Source organism: Limulus polyphemus, unplaced genomic scaffold (genome assembly GCF_000517525.1).
Source record: "Limulus polyphemus unplaced genomic scaffold, Limulus_polyphemus-2.1.2 Scaffold167, whole genome shotgun sequence".
NCBI classification, from domain to species: domain Eukaryota; kingdom Metazoa; phylum Arthropoda; class Merostomata; order Xiphosura; family Limulidae; genus Limulus; species Limulus polyphemus.
The window spans coordinates 905,186-931,302 of record NW_013665777.1 but is presented as its reverse complement, the minus strand read 5'-3'; the positions used below and the strand labels follow the sequence as shown (position 1 = coordinate 931,302).

The 26,117-nt window shown below is 35.8% G+C and overlaps 1 protein-coding gene across 4 annotated transcripts in view; it reads right to left on the bottom strand.

The window, feature by feature from the left end:
- Window positions 1-2,387: 2,387 nt before the first annotated feature.
- Window positions 2,388-26,117, bottom strand: part of LOC106477575 (tip elongation aberrant protein 3-like) — a 61,437-nt gene continuing 37,707 nt past the window's right edge. For all 4 annotated transcript variants that reach the window (XM_022381480.1, XM_022381479.1, XM_013938124.2 and 1 more), the window contains 3 exons: window positions 24,236-24,382; window positions 9,233-9,623; window positions 2,388-3,781 (listed from right to left, as the gene is read on the bottom strand). In XM_022381480.1, the coding sequence (XP_022237188.1) occupies window positions 2,485-3,781; window positions 9,233-9,623; window positions 24,236-24,382 (1,835 nt within the window). In that variant the 3' untranslated portion in view covers window positions 2,388-2,484. The remainder of the gene's footprint in view (window positions 3,782-9,232; window positions 9,624-24,235; window positions 24,383-26,117) is intronic.

The following is a 26,117-nucleotide window of genomic DNA, read 5'->3' as shown; positions in this document are numbered from 1 at the left end:
ACTCCATATTCCTAAGCTGAAGTGGAGAAGGCTGGGCCTGACGAAGATGGGAATTGAAGAAAAACCCCAAAGGAAATATGGTATTCAGTTGGGTTAAGAATGGACTTCACAATTGGTTCAGAAAACCCTAACCAATTAGCTTCCTGAAGAAATAAGCAGGCGTGATTGACCAACTGGGTATTGAAAGAGGCGAATAAGAGCCAGTCATTTGAAAGGGACAGTCCAAAGAGCCAATGATTGAAAATGATGGGCAAAAGAGCATACCACTCGACAAAGCACAAAGAGCAAAAGAAGAATGACTGAATGGCAGTGCCTGGAACTGGAAGACACGACCCTTATAGACGAACCAAAGAACCAGGCATCCATCACAAAGATTTGGTCATCCAGAGTCCTGGAGGAAAAAAACTCAAAGTAAGAGGTAGGATTCCATAGAGAAGTGAGGTGGCTCCAGATAAGAGTTCAACTGCGACAGGCCTGTGACAGGTATCCAACCTCCTGTCTTTTGAGGGAGAATAATTAGACAGGAGTAAAACCTCGGTTGAGTGGGCACCACCTATCTGACAGCCCCTTTGTGTAGTAGGTCTTGAACAGACTAGGAAAGATGACTAGAACAGGTATGATCTCAAGGAGAAGAGAAGGGGATCTGATAAGTGGATAGAGAAGGGGAGCAGAACTGAAGGTAGAAACCTTCAGACAGAACCCATGGAACTGTTGTGAAGTGTAGCCAAAAAGATACATAAATTAAATGTGCTTAGAAGAAAAAGTACTCATTATTAATAAACTAACAAACCTAGAAATCTTGCAAAACTATGAAAATCGACCTAAAACATAAAACAATAAGCAACACCTAAAGTGCAAAACCACTAAAGGAATTTAAAAGATAAAAGACACATAAATATCAAATTTATGAGTCCCCTTAAAGACATAGGACATGAAAGTAAAACCTACTCTGAATAACATGAAAATCAAAAGGTATCCAGTTAATAACAAAATTTGACTTTAATCCCCAATTAAATGTGACTAGTAGTAAAGAAGAAGAAACTAACAAACATAAACAGTGAAAGGAAGTATAAATAATGAATCAACACACTCACAAAATTGGCCAAAGTTACAATTACCATGTGACTATCGTGTAAAACCCATACATATACAGAAAATTAAACAAAGACAAACTAATAATCAAACACTAAATGCAAATTTAAACTAAAGTAACTTAGAAGGTAAAAAAATTATAAAAATCTAACTTACTAACTATTAAACAGAGAAGATATAAAAGACCTAAACTATCATGTGAGGAAATTAAATCAATCCACATAAACTTGCTAAACATGGGCATACCTCCTGGGAGTGAGGAATACACATTGAAAAACATACCACAGACCTCATAGGAAAAAAGAAAAATACCTAACCCAGGAGATTACATGGAGGCACAATAGCAGATGGAAGGTGCAGCAGAGAGAAATTTCTACTCAGTAGTTATGTCCTTCCTCACAAAAAATTGTAATGTGAAAGGAAGAAATCATTGGCAGAACATAAGACATGAACTTCCTACAAACTAAAGCCTGTACTTCCACAACAGACATAGTCGAACGTAAGACCTTGAGACTCGTTTCAGAACCATTTTTGACTGTCATGGGAATTTCATCATCTGCCATATTAAATCTCAAATTCATATGAATAGATTAGAATTCAGAAAACAAAAAACATTTCTAAAACAAGTAAGTAGAAAAAATGAAAATCAAACACAAGAAGTTGAAACTGATATAAATTTGTGATCAAGCACAATCAAACATTTTGTTGTCACATGGAGAGCAAATTAAAACACACACATCTACACATGAGAATGCCAATCGAGAAAGTGAGGACTGTTCTAGAATAGTAGAAGGCACTAGTATAGATGAAGTAGAATAATTAGTGGAGGGTAGTCACATGATCAGCACATGTTCTGAAATGGCACGAAACTGATGAGGTAAAAAAGACTGGTGTGCTGTTAGCTAAAATTTTTTAGTAATGCTTGCTTAGAGGGCAGTCCAGGATCGAGATAGCTTTGGGTGAGCGGAGGTATGACTGTTTTAGAATAACGTTGATTAGTTTCCCATGATAGGTAACTGAAAAGTTATAATTTTGGTATTTAAAAAAAAAGTATGTTTTTTGTACTTACTTATTTTATACATTGAATTACTTTGAAATGAATATGTAAAAAACCATGAAAAGTACAATCTTATTAACCCTCCAATAATTTTGCAATAATAAAGATTTTAAACAGATAAAACCAACTCATATAAAATCCTACTACACACAAATATACAGAGCACATATTGAGAGCCAGAACAGATAAATTATATTCTATATATATATTATATTGTGTGCAAATAAACATGAAAAAATTTCTTATTTTCATAAATTAATTTGATTTAAATAAACTGACAATTTATTTTGTCAAAATGAAAGTGCTGTAATAAATTCATTTCATTGCATAAAACTTTAAATGTAAAGTTTCCAAACTGCAATAGGCTGTCTACAAAGGCTCGATATTCCTTGTTCTTGACCACCAATCACATACATACAAAGCTCCCATTCATGTTGTTCTCTTTTTATCTTGAATGGACTTCTAGGGGGGTTTGGTCTGGAAACTTTCCCATTTTTCCTTTGTCTCACTACACCATCAGACAAAGTTTCTCTTTGAACAACAGACGGTATTACTGTTGCTGTTTGCCTGGTATTCCTGTAACTACTTTTCTGTGGACTTTCTAAAATGTTTTCTACTTGTTTCATATTGATGTTTTTTAGAGAATTATGACTGTGGACTTTGGTCAAACTGTCTACTTCAGTTGGATTAAGATCTTTCATTTCAACAGGAATTTCATTCTTATGGTTTAATAGTTGATTAAGATTCACTGGATTTAAAATATCTGCAAAGTTTTGATGAAGGTCTTTAATGTAGTTCAACTCATATTCAGTAACTGACTGATATCCTGAGCTTCTAGAGGCTGAAAAAGAAATTCCAAAGCTGTCACTAACTGGACTATAAATTTGGGAATGTTCATCTAACAGAGGAGAAGCAGCAGATATCTGTTCAGTAATTTCTATTTTTTCAGAATCATGAAGGTTTGTAGCTTCCAAGTTAATTAGCAATGCTCCAGTGGAAAGTTTTCTTTGGTTGTTCCAGCCATCTTGTTTCATATCTTTGGCACATTTATCAGTTTTCCTGTCACTCAGATTCAGTAGAGATGTAGATGCATTTTCATTAGGAACAGATATAGGGGAATGTGAATCAATACTGAAAACATCTGTAAACTCACCTTTATCAGACAAATTCTTAGAGCAATCTTCCATTGGTGGAAATGTTTTGATGTCACTGTTTGAAAATTGAAGCAAGTCCTCACTGGTGACTTTCTCATTACTGGTCCAACAAAGACGATAAAGAGATTGAGACATCTTAAGCTGCCGTTCAACATGGCCTAGATCAGGGATTCCAATAGACTCCTCTCTTTCCAATACTTCTGAATTAAGAGGCATTAGGACATCATCCTGTGACAAAGACTTGTATTGAAAAGATGATGTTTTACTATCTGGCTCCAAGATTCCCTCAGAACTAATGGACTTCTGGGTGAAAATGCTGGAAGTAAAACAAGGACTTTCTTGAAGTGAAGAGGTTTTCTCCATGAGGCAGACCAACTGTTCTTCTTCAAGAGTTTCATCAGAACTATGCAGAATATTGTAACTACTGTTATGTGAATTTCTTAGCAAATTACCACTCTTATTCTCATCTCTTAAAGATCTGGAAGAAAAATCATATATATTTATGATATATAAAAATTTTTTTCACAATGAAATACTAAACACAGTTTACTTACTGGTTACCCATATACAATTTATCATGTAGCATCAAATTGTTCCACTTATACCAATACTAAACCATAAATACTAACAGTAACAGAAATTTAATTAATTTATAAATTTTAATAATACATCATTTAAGAATGTAATTAATCTATTTTAAACTCTTATCTAATTGGGTATATTACAGCAACTGGTTTTGACAAATTGTTTTGAGTAGTAAGTGTCCACCTGGTGTGAATGACCCATAATTAAAATCTTATTGACTTTATACAGGGTGTTGTTTCTTATATTATATCACCATTGTGTCAGTCTAGTTCATCTTTCAGAATGATGTTCTTAGACTGAAGTTACAGTAATACTGTTTATTTAAGAATATCTACATTAAGATGATGATGATTGACATGTGTTAAGATCAATTTTAATTAATGTTTTAGATAAGTGTGATGTGACTGTCCATTTAAGTTACCACAGGATCTTAAATAAAACCATTGCTTATTCATAAGCAGAGATTACACCTTAACAAAGTCAGTTTATATAAAGTACTGCTTATGTCATGAGAATAATATTTGTCTAAATATATTCTTTGCAAACTATAATTTGCATTTTTTTTCTCCAAAAAGCTAAAAATACCAATTGCATTCATCCCTGTAACACAAACCACAATATGCAAGAATGCCTAATATTCATTCAATATTTATTAATGTCTTCTTACATTGTCACAAACAAGTAAAAAATAATTGTAAGTTTTATTAGCTACTATCTAACATTACTTCTAAGTAATTTTATTATCAGTACGTAACACTAATTGACAATCCTTGCTCATAGACAACTGAATAATTGATTAAATCACTCAGTTCTAAGTACATCACTAAGGAAAATATAAAAGAAAATAAGTTGCACAATGCACTAGTATTTTGTACTGGCTTTAAATAGAGCAGTACCCTTGCTTCTATGTTACTACAAGTTAATTAATGTACAATCGTGAAATATTCTTCAAAATGTCCCGTATTACTCTCCACAATTCAGTCAAGTTTATCTGGTTGACATTTAACCTAATTAGCAGAAACGCTGCCCATAGGGCAGCTGTTTGTGGTAGTAATTACTAATCCTAGTATTCATACCGAATTCTAAAAAAGATTCATCAATTGATTACTACATTGGCAGCGAAACAAAACAATGGGCACAATGGTATCATTATCTTCAAAAATGGTGGATTGGAATCATATATAAGTAATCATTAGTTTCAGTATTTTGTGAAACTAATGGCACAGTAAAACCCAAAGATGCAGTGCTGAAGTTGAAGCAGATGCATTACAAGATGATTTCTTTAGCGATCCCCACATTCAAAATACCATTTCTGCAATGAAGAGAAAATGAAAGAAGGATGATATAATTTCCAGTATGGCACCACCCTAGTATGATCCAAATAGATTTCATCATGTCATATTTTTATGTATAATTAGTTTTAATTTTGTTTCAGAAGTTGTGCCAAACTTTATTCATCGAGATCTATCATAATAACCCTAACTCACCAGCTTCCGGAATGACCCCTGTTGATCACCCTAGGCTTGGTACTAAAAGATACTGGGCTGGCTTGTGTGGCAGTTGTTACAAATAGCATGCTTTTTGGAATATCTCTAAGCAAGCTAGTTAACATAATCTTACTGCTGCTTTAAAAAAATAATTCAATTGAAATTTTCTCATTAATTATTGGATTTTAAAAACATGTGAACCAAAAAAAGCTTAGCATTTTTTCTGTCAGACTGTCAATTTTATTCAGATATTTTCATTAATGAATGAGGTATTCCAAAAACATTGTGTAACCCCAAGTTGGTGTACGTGCCAACTTAAGATTAAGTAGTAACACTGATGCCAAATGTGCCCTCAACTAACTCTCAGCTGACTGTTGCAACACTTGAAACACAAACCCAAGTATTTATTATGCATGTGATTTTCATCTCTCCTGGAGTCTATTGCTGCAAAAGTCACCTGGAAAGAAATCTGATTTTACCTGACTCATGCCAGATGAGAGATGTAAAGATGAAAAACTTGGCCACCAACAGTAATAATACAAAGGTGATAAGACATGTGTGCAACAGCAAAAGATCAAGTAGAATAAACTTTGACAGGTTTTGAAAGCTAATTGATGGTGAATACTTTAATCTAACTGAACTGACTTAGTCCCCTCAGTCTAATGACCAATCTTCCAGGATTCCATGTTTGAGAAACTGAAAATCATTGTAAGCTTGTTTGGAGGTCCGCATTAAACCCTATGCTGAATTATCCAACATAATTCTGGGTTTGAAAAATAACTTTGGTGTAAAGAAATCAATACACTTGGCTCATTCTTGCTTTGGTGAATAATTATGTTCCTCTGTATCTTGAAAGTGAATAATAAGATACCAAAAATGGATATCTGACCATATCTGTCACCTTGAATGGAGCCTTTTGGCAAAAGGGGACAATGATGTTGCCATGTTTTAGATAACAGTTATATGAATGTTAGTCATGCATTCCAGGAGCAAAATTACTGTATGCACAAACTAATGGTGGATACATTGTGTTGGTCTTTGGTCCATATTTTTAAAGTTGTGCAAAAGAATGAAGATGGAGCAATTACTCATCATATACAGGGTGGTCCAAAATTGTTTTCCTACTTTAAAATTTAATAATTAAATACCTAAGGAAATACAACTATGCAGTTTTCAAAATCTTGTAGCCCAACTCAAACAGATTTTATTGACATGTCAGTAGACTTTGATATGTGCACCATTAGTGGCTCTTACCACATCTAACCGATAATTGATTTCAGTCCATATTCACTGCACAGTTATAGTAGTGATGGCATCTGTTATCCTGGTCTTTAGCTGTGTGATGTTTGCTATAGGTGTGCAATACACAATATCATTAACATGCCCCCAAAGAAAGAAGTCTAGTGGAGTGATGTCTGTGAATGCACAGGCCACAGAATTGGCCCACCCCTACCAGTCCACCACCTCAGAAATGTCTGATCTAGGAAACATCTAATCAGCAAACTCTGGTGGTTGCATTTTTCCAGTTGTGTGACAAAAATTGTTCCAGCATGAAAAAGTATACACTCCCGGTAACAGTGCTCTCAGCCACACAAGAGACTGCACCACACACAATTTCAATATTGTCATGGGTGGGGGTTTTCTGAGCCCCAAACACAGACATTATGATGATTCATTTTACTTGAGGTATGAAATATAGCCTCATCGCTAATCAGTACACAAGCTAGAAATGTGTTTCATTTATCTATGCAGTAAAGGAGGTTCACTGCAAGTGTCTTGCACTTTGATCTCTACCAAATGAAGTCATTTTTGAATGACATGAAACAGATTGCTTTTGGCATGGTAATTTATCGTGAAGCACACCAAAGCGATTTTCATGGGGTATGCTGAAATGATTCACATACTTGTCCAATACTATTAACTCTAACGGAAGGTCTTCCAGCTCCTGGTTGCTGTAACACACTGCCTGTCTTCAAGAACTTCTTCATCCACTCCTGGAATAGTTGGTTTCAGTGGTTGTTCCTTTCTGTACTGGCATCTATAATTATGCTGCACCACAGTCACTGATTTGGTCTCTGCAAGCCAAACGACACATTGAGCCTTTTTTTGCATGGTTGCCATTTTATGGGGTAACACTATTCAATGAAGTGAAAATAAAATAAAATGACAATAAAAAGTCTTTGAGCTTGGCTACGAAATGTTGAAAACTGCATGATCGTATTTTCTTAGTTATTTAATTATTAAATTTTAAAAGAGGAAAGATAATTTTGGACCACCCTTTATTTTCAAATGATGTTGAAAACATATTCACCTAGATATTGCTGTGAATAGAAGATTTAAGAATGGAACTGATCTCCTTCATACACTCTATTTGGAAACCCAGATACCATTCTTTTGCAAAAGAGGTGCAAGCAGCATCCTACAGAGGTATCCAATCTTAAGAGATGTGATGGGTGGTTGTAGCAATAATTGGTAGTATGAAATATGGTTTAGTTAACTTTCAATTCATTTTATAGCAGATCATGTGAGAATTTTCAGTACTTTTTTGCAGCTGCTATTGGCCTACTTTCATACAAAACAAAGAAGATAATTCTGCTGTTACACAGTGTATGAGCAACAAAAATGTACACCAACAAATTGTAGAGTCCAAAGACATGAAAGTAGTTGACATGAAAAAAACAATAAAGAGTGAAGGAGATGTATTGTTTTTAGGCTTTCCATAGTTTTCTGAAAAATGTCGATCATCACTGATGCTTGACGTTTACCAGGTGAAGCAGGCAGTATCATACATCTACCTGAAGATGAACTGTATGACATGTGGGTAAGTAAAGAAAGAGGTGGTCACACATTCTATGTCCCAACTTACTAGAGTTAAATAAGGAATATCATTAAAGTGATCTATGAATAGTAATAAGAAGATGATCCAAAAATCATGAACTGATGCTTGACGTATACCAGGTGAAGCAGGCAGTATCATACATCTACCTGAAGATGAACTGTATGACATGTGGGTAAGTAAAGAAAGAGGTGGTCACACATTCTATGTCCCAACTTACTAGAGTTAAATAAGGAATATCATTAAAGTGATCTATGAATAGTAATAAGAAGATGATCCAAAAATCAGGAACAAAATCTATGGTGAAGTTTGACTTGTAACTAAATTTGAACGATTTACAGTATTAAAGTCTCATTATAAAAAACAATGCATGGTAAATGATAAAAAATTCAAAAATTAATAAAAAAGCAACACATTTAGTTTCAATATAAACCAAAAAAGATTGATAAACACATATAATGTGTGATTAAAAATACTCTTAATTCGACATATTCTACTGCTCAACCATAAACTCAAAACAATGTAGAATTCCACACAATGCACAGAAACAAACTAATTGACTTTATATTAATTAAAACAGGTTCTGGTACCAGTATGACCTAAAAAAGTGTAAACTGCAATGGAGAAAAATGAAAAAAAAAGATGCACCATATTATGACACTTGTTTATCTTGATATATAAATAGCAAGGAAGTAAAACATGCAGTAAACAGAGAAGATATAAATCAATTCATTAAAATAGATTCCAGATAACTAAAATATTCAACCTTTCAGTACAAAACAAAGGTTAGTTAAAATTGATAACTGTCATAGCACGATGAAACACAGTCTCTAAGAATTATGATAAAAATTAAACCACTGTTCAATATTACTTGTGTCTATTCAAAATCCTATCATGACAAAATTCAAGTTTTTAATAGTGATTAATAACTACAATACTGGATATACATTGTTAATACTTTTGAACAGATTAGGAAAAATATTTTCATTGATAAAAAGACATTCTGTACAGATTGTCATACCTCAACTGCACTTGGTTTGTAGATACATTGTATGCAACTGCAACATACTGTTTATTCTTTTCACTCTCCTCAGAATTTGGAGATTTAGAACAAAGTCGAGAAAAAGGACGAACACAAACTTTTAAATAGTGGCGTGACTTTTTGTTTTCTGGAGAAGTTAAATGATTGTCATGAACTGATTCTAAAAGATTCTGGGTACATGGCTTATTCTCGTTTGTGGACGGACTGTCAGTAAACCTGTATTGTTTCCTCTCTGTCATGGTTCTTGAGTAATCCAGTGTTTGGAATTTCTCCTCCCATGTAAATTGGGCTGGATTAGCAACAGCAACATGATGTATGACTGGACTTGGTACTACTCCTTCTGTGATGACTCTTTCCCAAACCTGAGTGGCTGAAAACCACAAATATCATAAAAGCATTCTATGAATAAACAAAATAAAAGATGTATAATTACTAAAAGATTCATGTATATGACAAGCAATTTCTTGTAATGATCTAGCCCCAGTTTTCAGTTATCCAAAATTTTTTCTAACTATTAGGAACATGTGAAATCCTTACAATTTACAACTTACTAATAATAGTCCAGCAATCAGAAACATTGGTAAAAGCTCAACAATAATTTCTATTACCTTGTTTACTGCTTTTAAATCATAGTACACAAAATATACATATTAAAAAACTGGCAACCAGTAAATTGTGATAGATCAGATGAAATGAGGAGTATTGTTGCTCATATGCTCTTTCACAGTTTTAAAATCACGGTAACCAAGACAAGCCTAACTTTAAAAAGATTAAATAAATTCATTTATTTTAATATTTAAGATATACACTTATATCATTAAACACTATTAAATCATAATTTTATATGATTAAATCCTGAGAGAAATGCTTCACCTTCTTTTGCCAGATAAGCCACTGGCAAGAAACATTATGTGCAAGAAATAGTCTTTTAAAAAAATAGATAGATCTCATCATGTGTAACATACTGAAACATAACTTAATGTAATACTGTAGTAATTGTTGAATATATTTTAGAGTGATCAATTTAAATGTATTTAAAGTACAAAATGAAAGTTAAGTGACCTGCTTGACTCTGAACAATGGTCTGGCAGCATACTTTTCATAAAAGCAAGATACAAAATAAACATAGTTTTATAATTTACTTTCATTATTAAAGTTTAAAGTCTTTGTATACCAATAAGCTACAAGTTAACATTTTCTTCAATTGAAAATGTATTTCCAATAATACTTACCTCTACTCACACTACAGTTATTACTTGACTGCTAGGGTTTCCTTCCTTTGATCTGAATTTTTCTCACTTGCTCCTGTCTTTTATTCCCCACTTAATTGCTCTTGGCAATATCTGTCACATGACACTCTCCACCTACGTCCATGTGCCCTCTGTCCTGGTACTGTATTTAAGCACCTCATTCAGTTAATATTTTTACTTTTTTGACATTGACCCAACCTGCAGTCTCTAACACTGGCTCTTAGTTGAGAGGAAGGGCAGGAAAGTGTGAGAGAGGTAAGTATTATTGGAAATACATTTCAATTTAGGAAAATGTTAACTTTCAAAACATACTTACCTCCTCTCAAATTACAGCTAGAATCCCACATTGATAAGGTGGAGGGGGCCAGTGAGGGAATTAACCATACAAGATGCATCTGCATAGATAGTGGGTGTGCCAATAGAAGCTTAGTACTCTAGTGGGGGAACCACACTAAATCTAAAATAGGTATGCTCATCACCAGGAACCTAAATCGTGTCATTCGGGTGGGAATTTTACATCATCAACCATCATTATAGGCCAGGCCCCAACCAGATAGCAGAGGTCCCACTGCTCGGGATTGGAATTATAGGACCATGGTTCCTAAAGCCCACATTGGTGGCTAGGGCATTAGGGCCACAATATATATATATTTGTGAGTGGATCCCAACTGTAGCTATAGAGTGATGCATTATGATCCACTGGAATCCCGATGAGAAGGTAAGTAACACCGAAGTGGACAAACCCTCTCCTGAACCCGAAGAAGTCCAAAGGGCAACACTCCAAACTCAGAATGACAGGATCCTGTATGCCATACTCAACCTGAGGAAACAGAACTCATCCAGTCTGGAATTATGAACACTCATCCTCATCCCCCACCATGTGGACAAAGTAAATTCCATTTGCCCCCAGAATGGGGAGGATGTGGAACAAACTGTGTTCAACCAAGGACCCAGGATGGGGCCATTCTTCATTTGGAATTACGGGGAGACAATGGGCACTCTTCCATGAATAATGTACTGAACTAATATTGATCAAAAAGAAGGGCCATGCTCAACCCAAGTGGATAGTGGAGCATCAAATCTGAACCAATATTATGATTAGGCTCCTGCATAGGTTGGTGCCTCTTCTACCAACATCATCCTCTTCTCAAAGCATGTAGAAAAGTCACTCAACACTCTGGAGGAATAGTCTCTGTCAACCACCCCAGCGATCAGACACTGAATTTGGTAAGGTCTCCCTAGCTCCACTAGTATGAAACAAGAGGGGTAATGTGCATTGGGGAGCCCCAAGGAACAATGCTCTGGAAACAGTGCAATATGTGAACCAAGTTTCCTAAATTTTTAAAAGTGAAGATTTATTAAATCTAATGATTGGCAGGGATGAGTAGGATCCCCTTATGCTTTACTCCTGATAGTCTATGAGTGGCAGTCCAGCTTAGTACAGTAATACCACCCAGCCTGCCTCTAGGTGGTCTTATGAAACACCACATTTATACAGAGCCTGTTGCAACCTAGATAAAGTATATTGTGTTAGTGGTTGCTAATGCAGAATGGGTTTGATAAAAGCACACCTGCCCAGGCAACATTTGTCACATAGTTAGATCCTATGAAAAAGAGGTAGGGAGCCCTGTAAAATGAAGAAGAAACAATATTATTAATGAAGATGCTCACACCTCCTTATAATCTAATGGATGTGGTTAAGACAGCTACTGGAAGTAGTTGAAAACCCTCAGATACTGCCAGATCATGCAAATAGTGTGAGATAAAAGTATTGGAGGGTGTCCACATACCAGCCCATGCAATATTCTCCTGTAGGCAATTCAACCCGGCCACTAAGGACATAGAAATGTGACAAATCACCCTGGAAAGGGGATAAATCCTTTTTATTGATTCATCTGACCAATATTTCTCGATTGTTTGTTATGTCCAGTGGGGCTCTTGAAGTGTTATGTTACCACACTAATACCCTTAGAGGTTCTAGACAATGACTTTTTATTCATTGCGATCCTTCAGTTTCCTGGGACTTTCCCCAGTTAGTTTGTTGGGGTGATTATGGAAATTGATCCATATCAGTTAATCTGGACTCTCTTTGGAATTGAGGAGTCTTCTGCAAGTCACGTCTCTTCAGTCCTTCATTCCAAACAACTGTTTCAATTACTTAACTGTTATATTAAGGTGGTATTACATGCCATTTCTCAATATCCATTTGAAACCTTAGCCTCATGTACCATGTATCACCTTTCCCTGAATGTTTAATTTTGTTGCTGCTGACCTACAGATGTTGCCAGTCAGAGTTGTTTGTACTGATTGAGCACAGGATGCTTTATCATTCTACTATGCCCTCAGACAGGTTATTATTTCCTAAGATACTGGGTACTGGGAGCTCAAATAATTTTCATCTCGAGTTTCTAAAGGTAGTTGATAAGGCTGCTGTATACAGGGCAACTGTGAAAGATATAAAACTCTTGTCAAAGAGCAAGGTCAAAAAACTAGTTATGGTTGGCACTTCTGGTTGAAGTGGGTTCAATCTCCTCTCAATACACCATTGCCAATATGTGTGTCATTTCTATTGATAAATGTCCCTCAAGGACTAAGACACATATATGGCAACCTTAGAAAATAAGCCCCAACACCATGCAAAGGGCTGCATAACCTCAATGTCTGAAGCTTGAGCTTCAGGATGGCTGGGTGTACAATGTCAGATCATGGTTGCCTCAACAGAGATGGCCAAAAAGGAAGAGGAGGACACTCCTGAAGGTACCACAGAAGCAGAAATCAGGGTTTAGCTGCCAATCCAGTGCTATCAACAGGACCCAACAATGGATTGGAATGAATCATAGCTAGTACATTGGGTAACATATGAATATCGGTGGGAAGGACTAGAGGTGTAATCCTGTCCCGACAAAATGGATCTATAGAAATGCTCAAGGGTGTGGTACTGGAGACCAAAATGCCCATAACTGGTTGTTCCAATGAGTGGCCAACACATCATCAACATTTTTAAAATGGGATCCAATCCAACATAAAACCTCATGATGCAGCATCCATTCTGTCGGGAGAATCTGTTTGGGTCGAGATAATTGATCCGCCACCAAAGTCATAACCCTTGGAACATGGCAAGCTAGTAGAGTTATATGATAGGAGTGATCCCAAGAAAGATGATCCAAGGTTTGAAAACAGGGAGTCCTGGACTAAGTGCTCCCTTGAAGAAAAACGTAAGACATCACCATGGAATTGTTGAAGTGAAGCCTGATGATTTTCCCCTTAATATGCCCAGATCATGAGACATCACCCTTTGAACAGCAAGAAGTTTTAAAACATTGTGTAGGGAAACCTCGTTGTCCGTGCATTGACCTTGGAATTCCTGATCGTTGAGATATGCACCCCATCCCTGAAGCGAGGCATCCATGAAGAGATGGATCTCTGGAAGAGGTGGTAGCAGAGGAACCCATATCATAGTATTGTTCCAATCTAACCACCCCTTAAGATTGAAGATAATGATCCTGAATAAGGAAACTGGAGAATCCAATGAATTGCTGTTCATGATCCATTGGTCTCATAAAGCCCACTGAAGATATCTCTTGTATGCTCATCCCAAAGGAATGAGGGATTCATGTGATGTTCACATTCTCAAAAGAGAAAGAACCATTTGTGCAGTGGGAGAAGGAGAGGTGAGTACTACCTGTTCCATAGCTTGGAGCCAGATGGAAGTCGGCTGAGCCTGACTGAGATCCATGTTGAAAAAGATACTCAGACTGATGATACGTTGTGTTGGAGTGAGAATAGATGTCTCAGCTCTGATAGTGAAGCCTGCCTTGGTTGTTTCTGAAAATAGAATCTGGGTGTGACGTTCCACTAACTGACAAGTTAGTGCCAGCAGTAACCAGTCATCCATGGAATGATGTGTACACAGGTCTACGGAAAAGTGGAGTCAAGAAAAAACTTGTACAATTCAGCAGAACACATATGGTGCCAATGCTAGTCTGAATGGCAGAGCCCTGAACTCCAGCACCTGACCCTTGTGCACAAAAAGCAGATAGTGGTGAGACTATGGAAATGTGCAGATAGGAGTTGGCGACATCAATCTTGGACATCCACAATCCTAGTAAAAATACCAATGCAGAGCGAGGATTGACTCTATTGGGAACCTTAGAGGATCTAGGAATTGATATAAACGAGAAAGATCAATGACTGGATGCCAATCTCCTATCTTCTTGGGCACAACAAACAGGGAATAAAACCTCAGAAGAACTGACATGACTCTCTCCACTGCCCCTAGACCAACAAAACCAATAGCCCTAGAACAAAGTTCTGAAATCCGAGTATCTGTAGAAGGTTGAAACACTACAGGTTGGATAGTGGTGGTGAAGATGTGAACTGAATGACTAATCTTGATTCAAGGACCTGTAGTGCTCATGATTCCATGGTTAAGGTTTTCCACAGATCCAGAAAAAGTTTTGGAGCTAAGCCCCCACAGACCCCAGAGGTATACAATAGTCACTGCCGGTGCTGGCGGCCTTTCGACAAAGTGGAGGAATCTCTTGGATATGAACAGAATCTATTCTGGGTACCAATGGACTGAGTAGCTGATTTCGGGGGTTGGGACCCTCAAATAGGGGTGAACTATGATTACCTGTAGGAGCCCAAAAAAGTCAAGATGGCAACGACAACAGGGGTGAATGCAGAAGCTGACAAATGAACCAGTGTGCATGCTGACAATATTCCCAACTCATCATCAAATGGACGTGGTGATCCTGAGAGTCTTCTAACAAAAATTGGAGGGATAATAAATATCTTGGCACCTTATATAGGGTGAAACAAATCCTAGAAAGTTGTAATCTATTCAGATTGACTAGGAGCAGATGTATTCTTTGAGTCTGAATATGCATCCACCTGGTGGTGGTAGGCTAAATCACGTAGTTCCGACAACAGTGGCAGACAAGACATAGCTGTCCCTTCATGTAACTGAGCAGTAAATCTACCTGCATGAACTGCAATATCAGTGGATGGAGGGAAACTACATATTCACCCCAGACTATTCAGCCATCAAGGAAGGTGAAGGCTCAAAAGCAACTGGGGATAGACCCAAAACATCACACACTCAATGGACCAACTGAAGAAAAGGAGCCGGAAGTGGCTGATCCCAAAGTAGCTTCCTGAGAAGCCGACACAATAAAGGTGCAGGAAAAAGAGAAAATACATTCTCTCCAGAATGTCCAGGATCACCTTTACATGCAGCCTCAGAGCCCCCTGGAGAAACACCACTGAACCAAATAAGGTCACTGACAGTCTCAACTGAGAGTAACTCTCTCCCTTCCCCCAATTATTGAGTGATGCAAGGTATCAGAGGTGGGAAATAATAATCTGGAAATTCATGCCATATATCATCTTGTCAAACAAATTTTTTGTATTTTATGAAAATCAAATAGGTAACACAAAGAACACTCAAAATATCTCCAACAGTCATAGTAAAGAGAAACCCATTAGTGAATGCTTTGTCGAGAAAAAATTATAATATTATCTGAATGAAGTGTTTATATATAGTACCAGAATAGAGGCCACATTGACGTAAGTGGAGAGTGTCACATGTCAAATATTGCAGAGGGCAATTAAGTGGGGAATTAAAGACTGGAGCAAGCGAGAAAAATTCAGACCAATGCTTAGATGGGCAATGGAAGGAAACCCTAGCAGTGGAGTAATAGCTGTAGTGTTAGAGGAGGTAAGTATGCTTTGGAATTAAGTTTGATCTAAATCTACAAACGGTTTCTCCTTTCAGTTTCACTGTCTTTAATCTACTGCTTCTTAGCATTATTCGCTGCATTTAACTGCAACTAACTTAATTTCTCCCTGCACCTGGCACATTTAGAGGTGCTCACAAGCAGTGATGGACTCAGTAATCCACAATTCATGGGCTTTTTGAGAGAAAGCTAGATAATGGGGTTCTATATGACCTACAAAATACTGCAATGAGCTAAAATTACATACCACAAAAAACCGTGATACAAGTTGGAAGTACCCAGTGTTTAATGTAAGGAGGCAAGAACATACATTTTCAATACAATTTTCAGTCATAAGGGCAGGATGAAATAAACAAATGGGAAATGAACAAATCCTATTAATGTAGTTCATTACTTTCTATGGAAACTAAAAACAGAAGGTGTAGCTACCTTGTGATGGTAGCAAGAATCATCTTTTTTATAATGAACATAGTATATGAAGCACCAATGATATGCAGCACTATAAAGATTCTGTGTGAGCAAGATAGAATTAAGGCATCTGATCAAAACTAGAATGTACTAAAAAGAGGAAGCGTAAGATGAGATGTTGGAAATGTATTATACAGTAGCAGAACTCAATATAAAATAAAAGAAAACTGGGCTATGCTAACAAATCAACATGTCATTTTGCTCTCAATATGGTTTGTACTGCTTACTGTGGTTGTTTCAGAAAAAATCTGCCAAGCAGTGTTTTAATTGAGTGTTTCCATCCATAACCAAGATAGCACATCACAGAAACCCTACGTAAATATCATGCTCTTCTTAATCAACCAGAACTTAAACTTATTTTTTTTTATTAGAAAGACAAAGTACTATTTCTACACTGCATATTAAAGAACTTAGAAATGCATAATATCTTAGTAGTATTTCACAATGTGTGAGGAACTGAATCTGACATTCATATCTTAATTAAGTGATTTTTTCTTATCTCAGACAACATTATCATTTTGTTTCATTTTCTCAATTTATTAGCAATTTTATGTGTACAGAGTAATGATTTTTTTGTTAATGTTTCTTGTGTGGTTTTATGTAAAGTAGCTCTACATGTCTGATTGGTAGATGAGTAAAGAATATTCTCTAACTTTGAGGACGTTTATTGGCCCTCATTGCATATAAGCATGTTTGACAGATGAGAAAGGGGCTTTTCGACATATTATGAAGAAGTTATTCTGCATGTCTCTTTCTTGTGCAACTGAGTCTTGAATATTCATGCCAGTCAATTGACATTATATTTTCCTTAAATTTGGACTTTTTTTGCCAAGAACTATTTTAGACTATCTAATTGTGTAAATTACCTGCTTGGATTCTCTGGGATTATTAATTACTATTATTCATTGGAACTAACTCCACCTGTACTCAAAACTACAGAGATGTTCAGGAACTTTTGGATTATTGCCACACTTAGAAATTCAGCTGGATTCATTCAACACCCGTCAAGGAAACATTAGATCATTCATAAGTCATTTCATATCCAAAAGTAAAATGTGTGTGAATATAAAGTAAAGGGGCTATTAAACAAAAGATGAAAGGGATCTTTGGAAAACAAGGAAGAAAAGAAAATCTCGGTTGAGTAGGGAAAAAAAAAAGTTCCAAATAATCTTCAGTTCATTCTTTAACCTTCAAAGTTACATGTCAAAGAAGGGCAGGCATTAAGATAGATCGAAATAAATCAAAAATCATGACATTCATATCAATTATTTCTGAGTTTGAAAATGATGATCTGAAAAAGGAATCTTGTGAAAGATTTGGGTAACTAAGCGATATTTGTAATTTCACAGCTACTGGAACACCAGAGTATAAAGTTTATTCCAATGGAACATTCTAGTCTTGTAAAGGTAGCTTCCCAGTGATACACTGAAAATATTCTATTATTTTACTTCTTTGAAGGCCATGGTTAGCAGATGGAACAGTTGGTAAAGTGGGCATGAAGAATATCCATAAAAGTGTATTGAAAGATCATCTCCAACCAAAAAAAAAAACATTTTACCTCCTGTTACTCTAATTTAACAGAACTAAAGCCATTGAAAAGATCCATTGCTCAAAATTTTATAACACAGTCATTCAAACATATAACAACAACAACAACAAAAAATTATTGTTGTAAGCCCCCAAGTGACAGTTTTAACCTTGAGACCACTGCTCAAGAGGATAGCTGTATACTGAACCAAAAAAAACATTTAGCATAAAACAAGAAAGATAATCTAATATATCAAAGGAATAATTACTTTTTCATCCAAAAATCCTTCATAGAGAAATGAAAAAAATCTCAATTAATAACTCCCAGATCCCAAAAGGGACAACCCTAAAACTTGAGTGGAAATTCCAACAACTGTCAATTGCAACACTGAGGGATTCCAAGAAAAATGAGATGAAACTCAGTCCAAAATGTAAGGGTAAAAACCAAGGAATCTGCAAAATAGCATAAATTAACATCAAAACAAGGAATATTGCTGAAAGCATCACTTGTAGGACCTATATGTACAGTAAAATAATTGAAAGGTGGTCACCGATGCCTATAAAATCATGGGTTCTAAAAGAACAGTTAAATACAACAGGAACATCCCAAAAGCTATTCCCAAGGGGAAAGAAAAGTTCTAATGGGGGGAAAACAGGACATTCGATATAATTAATGGTGTAAGAAAATCACAGAAAATAAAATCATTTAAGAATTTTTCCCAAAGTAGAAGAAAAACAAAAATAGTCAAGCAAATTATAAACTCTCAACTCAGTTGGTCTTACTGTACTACATAAGTAATCAAGAAAGGAAAAACAAAATTACTACAAAATCCTGTAAACACATAATAAGATATAAGAAATAAACATTCATCTTAGGTTAAAGCTTTGGACAAATTTGTTCTGAGATATCTGCAGGATGTTGCCACAAAAATAATTTATGTGAAAACACAATCTGACTACTGAGATTGAATGGAAATCTACCCAAAAAGCTTCACTGAAAGATGTTGCAAAATAAAAGTTCTCAGCACAACGAAGCCTAGAAATAAGTAGTAGTGTTCAATTTTTGAAAAAGATTTTTGTCCAAAAAACAAAGTATTAGACAAATTTACTTTTCCTTTTCAAAAATCTACTTGCTTCCTCACCATTTCACAAAATGGAACATAGCTTTTAGGATTTTTATTAAGCAATGAAAAATTGCTATGCTCATCTAGTCTGCAGCAGAGAGGTCAAACTTAAAAAAAACAGCATAAGAGATAATGAAGATAACAGCACAGGCAAACAGGCCCAAAATATATTTATTTATTTATTTTTTCTTCATATTATACTTATATTTACATACAATGTTATCATACTTTTCTGTTTTTGTGCAACCCAGTTTCTTTACAGTAGCTACAAATCCTATGTCAGACTAGCTTTTTAAGTTCATTTACTTTAGAAATTAATTTGACAGAAAGCTGTATATTCCACCTTGATTTCTATCAGCCTTTGGTTTTACTTCTGTTTTTGCTCCCATTTTGCTTATCCAATTTTACATGCTAGAATATATTTAGATACTGAATTATCTATACTTGCCCGTTTCCTTACACACTTATTTACTGCAACATTAATTTCTTGACGACCTAATACTATGACACTGTTTTTCAATCACCATGCTAAAGTTATAGGTTGGGGGTCTCAAACGCATTTATTCATATCAAGGGAGCCTCAGATTAAAAGAGTTTTGGAACAACTGCTCTATGCTATTCTACCTAACTATCACTTTGAGTTTAGGCAGAAAGGTAAGCACCAGTTGACAGTGGGGAGGAACAGTGGTAGGTGTGAGAAGTAAGTACCTGTCTGAAATACATTTTCAGTGAAGGAAAATTATAGCTTCTGACAAGGTACCTTACTCTGCTCATATACATAGCTAGAATCCCACATTGAAAACATATGTGGAAGGGACCAGTGTGGGGGAGAAAGTAAAAGCATCCTTCGAAAGCATCCGAAGGACACCTCTCTAATAAGAAGATTATATGTGGGAGACTGCACCACTTCTGTACCAGGTATACTCTTTGCCCATATGTGGAAAGAGTATGGACAGATCAAGGCAGAAAATTTGTAAGGAGCACATCCCATCGGAGAAAAAAACAGTTGGACAGTAATCCTAAACACAATATATTCTAATTTCAATCTCTCAATGAATAGAATGTGGATAAAATAAGGATGTGCCCCAAGATGTAGAGTGGCTTGGGTATGACGAACCATACACAGCAAGTCAACTGGGTCCAAAACTCGACCGCTGGGAAGCAACATCAATGTGGGGGTAGGATGATGATCATACTATCGGTAAGTCCACTACAATCCAAATCTCAACTTCTGAGAACCAACATACATGCAGATGTAGGAAAGAGGATCATACCATCTTCACCTCAAGTTCAGCTGATAGGAGGGAGAAATCCCACTCAAAACAAACAAGACCAGAACCACCCCAAACACAGCAACATCCTCTGCATAAAGACATTGGTGAGTAGTGCAAGAGGAAGAAGTGAAGCAACCAACAAGTGCACCCACTGTGACTCACCACACTGGGGTAGTGCACTCGAGGTGAATTGAGTGAGGGACCAGGGGCACCCTGAACATGTGTGAGGACTTATGTTGATTAGTTCAGCTCTAAGTCCAAAATTCAACCTCAAGGAACTGACATCCATGCAGCGGTAGGATGAGGGATTCCAATCACACTACATATGTGAGGACATGATGTTGGTTGGTTCAGCTCTAAATCCAAAACTCAACTGCTGGGAACTGACTTCCATGCAGGGTAGGATAAGGGATCCCAATCCTTATGATGGCACATTTCAAAGCTACAACATCCCCTTGGACAAACCCATGCAGAAATAGAGCATTCACTTGTAGGACATCTCATCATCTACACCAGCAGAACACCACTGCCCTACTCCCAACTGAATGGAGTATTTATTGTTTATATTGTATATCTCTCATTCAGGAGGATACCTCCATGGTCCACCACCCCAGCAGCTTAAAACTGGAAAGTGGTAATAACTCTCTTACTCCACTGGAAGAAATGGAGGGGGGATGCGATGGAGAGTCCAGAGGAACATTCACACCAGAGACAGTGCAATGGGTGACCACGAAACCCTATTTTGAAAAGCAGACCAAACCCAATTTATTCAATCTAAGGAATGGGCAGCAATCCCCTTCTGCTTTACCTATGAAATCCATGGGTTAGTATGGTCCAGAATGGGCATATTTATGAAACAAAGATATCACAAGGAATAACCTCTGATTGATCTTGTGGAATACCCCAACTCTAATTTATGTGATTATAAGGAAAATTGTGCATTTTGAGGCCATGGAAATTATGAAAGCAAAGTCAACATGACCTTACAGTGCAGGTTTTAGTACAATTCTAAGTGATTGAAGTATACCTGGACAGGCATTGCTTGCCACAGAGCAGGATCCTAGACAAAACATGGGACAAGCCCCTGAAAAATAATATATATATAACTAAAGAAAGAAAACTTACCCAGTTACAGTCTCACTGACGAGTGAAGAATAGCAACAAGTGGAAAACAGTACCCCAATGAGGAAGAAACAGCTACCCAAAGCAGATAATGGAAGATGAACATATGAGGTTTAGTCCCAGTGCTCAACAGATGAAGTACCTCCAATGGACAACAGGGTTTAAATACAGGTAAAAGGTAAGGTGCCTGAATGGAGTGAAGACACCAAGACTTGATTATGGGAAGAAGGAGACAAGGAATAAATGGGCAATCGAATCACAAGCTGAACCTAATGGGTAAGGGAAGAAGATAAAAAAATCACAAACAGAGGGAATGAGACTGCGGGAAATGGAGCCAACTGACAGAAGCTTTAAAAGCAATGAAGCAACCTAGAGAAGGTCACCCGAATCCAACCAAGAATAAAGGAGGAAGATGGCAAGAAATAAAAATGATGAAAAGAATATTCCAAATGAGCCCTCAAAATGTAGGTTAGTAAAATCGATCCAGAACAAAAAGAACATATCGAGCCAAAAATTCAGATCTGTACTGGCTAAGAATGATCAGTTAGAAAGACCAGACCCGGAGTGACATGCATGATCAAAATCACCTTGGAAAGTAGACTGACGGAATGAGAAAAACTAAAGTTATAAATTGTATCTAATCCTGTCTGATTGTATCGACAGCCAGAGCGAGTGGATCATGAACCTGAAAACAAAGAAGTAACTTAGAATTGAGGAGTACCCCACAGGAAGCAGAGCCATCAAAAATTCAAGAATAGAGAGGCCACTTCTTGGGAGAAAGTGTGTTGGGAATGGAAAGGTGATCTGCAACGAGGATGAAAGCACCTGGAACATGACACTCCAGGATATGTATGTCAAGTCATATTAAACAAGGAAGCTGGCCCAGGTCTAGAAATAACAAAGTACTGGACAGATATGTTATAGCTCTGGGTAGTTTAAGTCTAGATGGCATTGTAGTATGTAAATGATTATGTGGATATATAAGTCCCAACCTTGATTTTACCATTACTCCTGAAGATGGTGTCATACATAGACACGAAAATATATGTAGAGTCATTTTAGGGCAAGTTCCTGTTTTTAATAACTATTTATTGTGTAAAATTTTAAAGTTGTATTCCTTTTAACTGTAAACAATAGGAGGACAAAACTGATGCCAAATAGTCCAAACCCTTCAAAAAAAAGGCAAGGGAAATTCCAAACATAGGAATCGTGAAAGAAAATTAAGAATGACTAAAACTGAAAATATAAGAATCAGATAGACAGGGAAGGGGAGGACTAAGGTTGTAGGAATGTAGTTAGTCAAGGAAAATGTAAACAAAAATTAGTGAGGGTTAGGACTAAGAAGCAGAGAACAAAAAGAATAATATGACATAGGGAAAAAGAGAAAGAATTGGTATATACCAGTGAAGTTAAGTCTTGATAATGCAAAAAAGTTTAAGGGTTCTCTTCAACAGGGAAAGAAGTTCCCAAAGCATATCCAGAAGGAGGAAACAATGAAATTTGTACTTCTCATTCTCTCTCTCCAAACGAGGAGAAGGAACACCTGAAGAAAGAACTGGAGATGAAGGTGCTAGCTGCATAAGGGAACCCACTACCCTATGCACAATGGCTGTAACATCATCTTCAGTCAATGTGCCTCCATAAGCCATAATTGATACATAATCTGTGTGAGGAAATTATTCACTCACAGAAGTAGTAGAAGATGTTACATCAATAAGAAGAAAAAAAGAAGGAAATAAAGTTCCTTAAACATTGCAAATCTTGTTAAATTGAAAAAGAAAAAACCCATCTGATGTGTTCAGTGCCAAGATTCATGAGTCCAAAAGCATAGAGGAAGTTAACATGCAAGAATTATGCAGTAGCACAATTCACAAGATTAGGTAGGAGTTGTCTAAAGCCTAGTGCTATGCAACTCTCTAAGACAGATGCATGGGGAAAGAAAGCTTAACTGTGTGAAAAGGTGTATCATCTCAGAATTCAATATTTTATATAACTCCCAAATACTCAAGAACAAAAATTTATGATATAAATGATGAAATGATGCAATGGAGTATTGTGAATCAGCTCATTGTTCACTCAAATGTACAGTAACATGATTTGATAAGAGGAAAAGATATATAAAATATCGAAACAGCTTTCAACACTATCATAACTGAATTTATTGTGCAACATTTTAGCTACTTAACATGAAGTAAGCCTACAGCTGAAAGGTGTACAGTTAAGGAATTTATAATGAGTGTGTTAAAAGCTGTTTCAGTTGTTTTGTCATTTCTTTTCTCAATAAATTATGACTACTGCCCTTAAACAAGTGCTATCTTCATTAAATACAGTAGCATATTTGAATAAGTGTTCAACGTAAGTTAATTTATGATAAGATTTTTGCAAATGGTAAAATGGCTACAAATGAATTCAAAATTGTCTAATCATAACTGATAGGAACAAATTTTTATTTCAAAACATAAACTGCACTGAGACTTACCAAAGTGATACCTCCACAGGTCATTTAACACAGTTACACCTCGTTCTCCTCCGAAGACATACATGTGCCCCAAGGATTTTACAGCTGAGTGGTTATGTAGGACTCCTGGTCCTTTATTTGTTCGTAGTCTTGACCACTTTAGTGATGCTTATTAAATCAAACAAAATAACTACATTATAATTCACAATACACAAAAAACAAATACAAACCTGGGTTGCAATAAAATTTTCATAGTTCTATATTTCTATAACATATTTAAATACTAACTGAATTACCCATCTACTGGACAGATGAAACAAAACCTTATTTGTAACAAAGGACAGGAAATTGTGCTTCTATCTTTCTTTCTTAACATAATAAATATTAAAAGTAGAATAAAAATACTTAAAGGTACCAATACTGAAAAGAAAGACATACTGTTTTCAAGAATTCTATCAATATGACCTTCCCCTCATACAATTTCCTATCTTTTGTTATAAACAAGTTTTATTTCACCTGACCAATGGATGGGTACTCCAGCCAGTAATTTTATATTTTGTGGATATATCAGAGATGAAGAAGCAACTACAATAAAAAGCATAGCATGGCATAATTTAATAATTAAAGGATTATACATTCTGCACAATTACGATTAATTAAATGAACTAGGTACAACATAGCAATTCTCTCTTTCCAGAGTTTTCCGATAAAATTCTTGTTACATATCAGATACATAAAGCTTTAATGATATCTGAACAAAATATGTATAAGGGTTTCACTAGAATTTTAGGTTTATGTTGATATTCCACATGGGTTCATTACCATGCAATGAAATATTCACTTGTAACATCTTTATTTAATATTTTTCATTTCTTTAAGTTTTTACATGGCAAGATTTGCATTTAAATGCATGTTATTCAAAATTAACATATCGTTAAGACTTTGTTTTATCTTAAACATTATGATTTGGAATTTTAGTTAACATTAAAACACACAAGTGAATTAATATTAAATATTAGTAATGTGTGAAAAATAAAATATTCTGTTGTCACTCACCACCCGAGTGCAAAAAATTACTGCTTAGCGGTTTCTGATATATTTAGAATCATGGTTAAGTAATATGCAATTCATGCATTTCTATACTTTTTTTTTCTATCTTCTTTGTACTAAATATAAACTGTCAAACAATTTTTGCATAATTCTAAAGAAAACTGGAAAAGTAAAGAGAAATATATTCTCCAAATATAATATTGTACAACCCTACATTGTATACAAGCTGGATACATGCAGCATACTTGGCACAAGTACACAATTGGCCAAGGTTAAGAACATAATTACTGGCATGTTGCAAGGCTAGCTGACCAGCAACTGTAAAATACTCTGATGACATTTCATAGAATCAAAACACATTAGACTCAGGAAGGTAAACAAATATCACCAACCCAGCTTGATATGAACTCTACATAGCAAGTCAGATGCTGTAGCCCTGAAGTGATTTTGAGCTTCCCAGGATACTGCCAAAGAATTTAAAATCTGTAAAACTTCCAAAAAAGTTTCTAATTTCCCAGTTATTTTACTGATTTTAAGAAATTTCAAGGCTCATTTTCATTAGTTCATAGCTGAAGCAACTATGTGGCATAAATGACACAGATTATTCGAAACAATATATAATTTATAACATATGTGGTGTACTTGGTACATTGTGTAACTTTGTACTTAACAAGCAATAATTAAACGTAAGTGACGTTTTACACTAAACACTCATTTAAACTATGGCCTTGAATGTTAGTTACATATAGATATAATGACTTCAGGCCAGCATTTTGACAATTAATTATTAGGTCGTCATGAACTTAATGTCGCTTTTTTTAGATGAAAAACCCAAACAACTTATATATCAAAA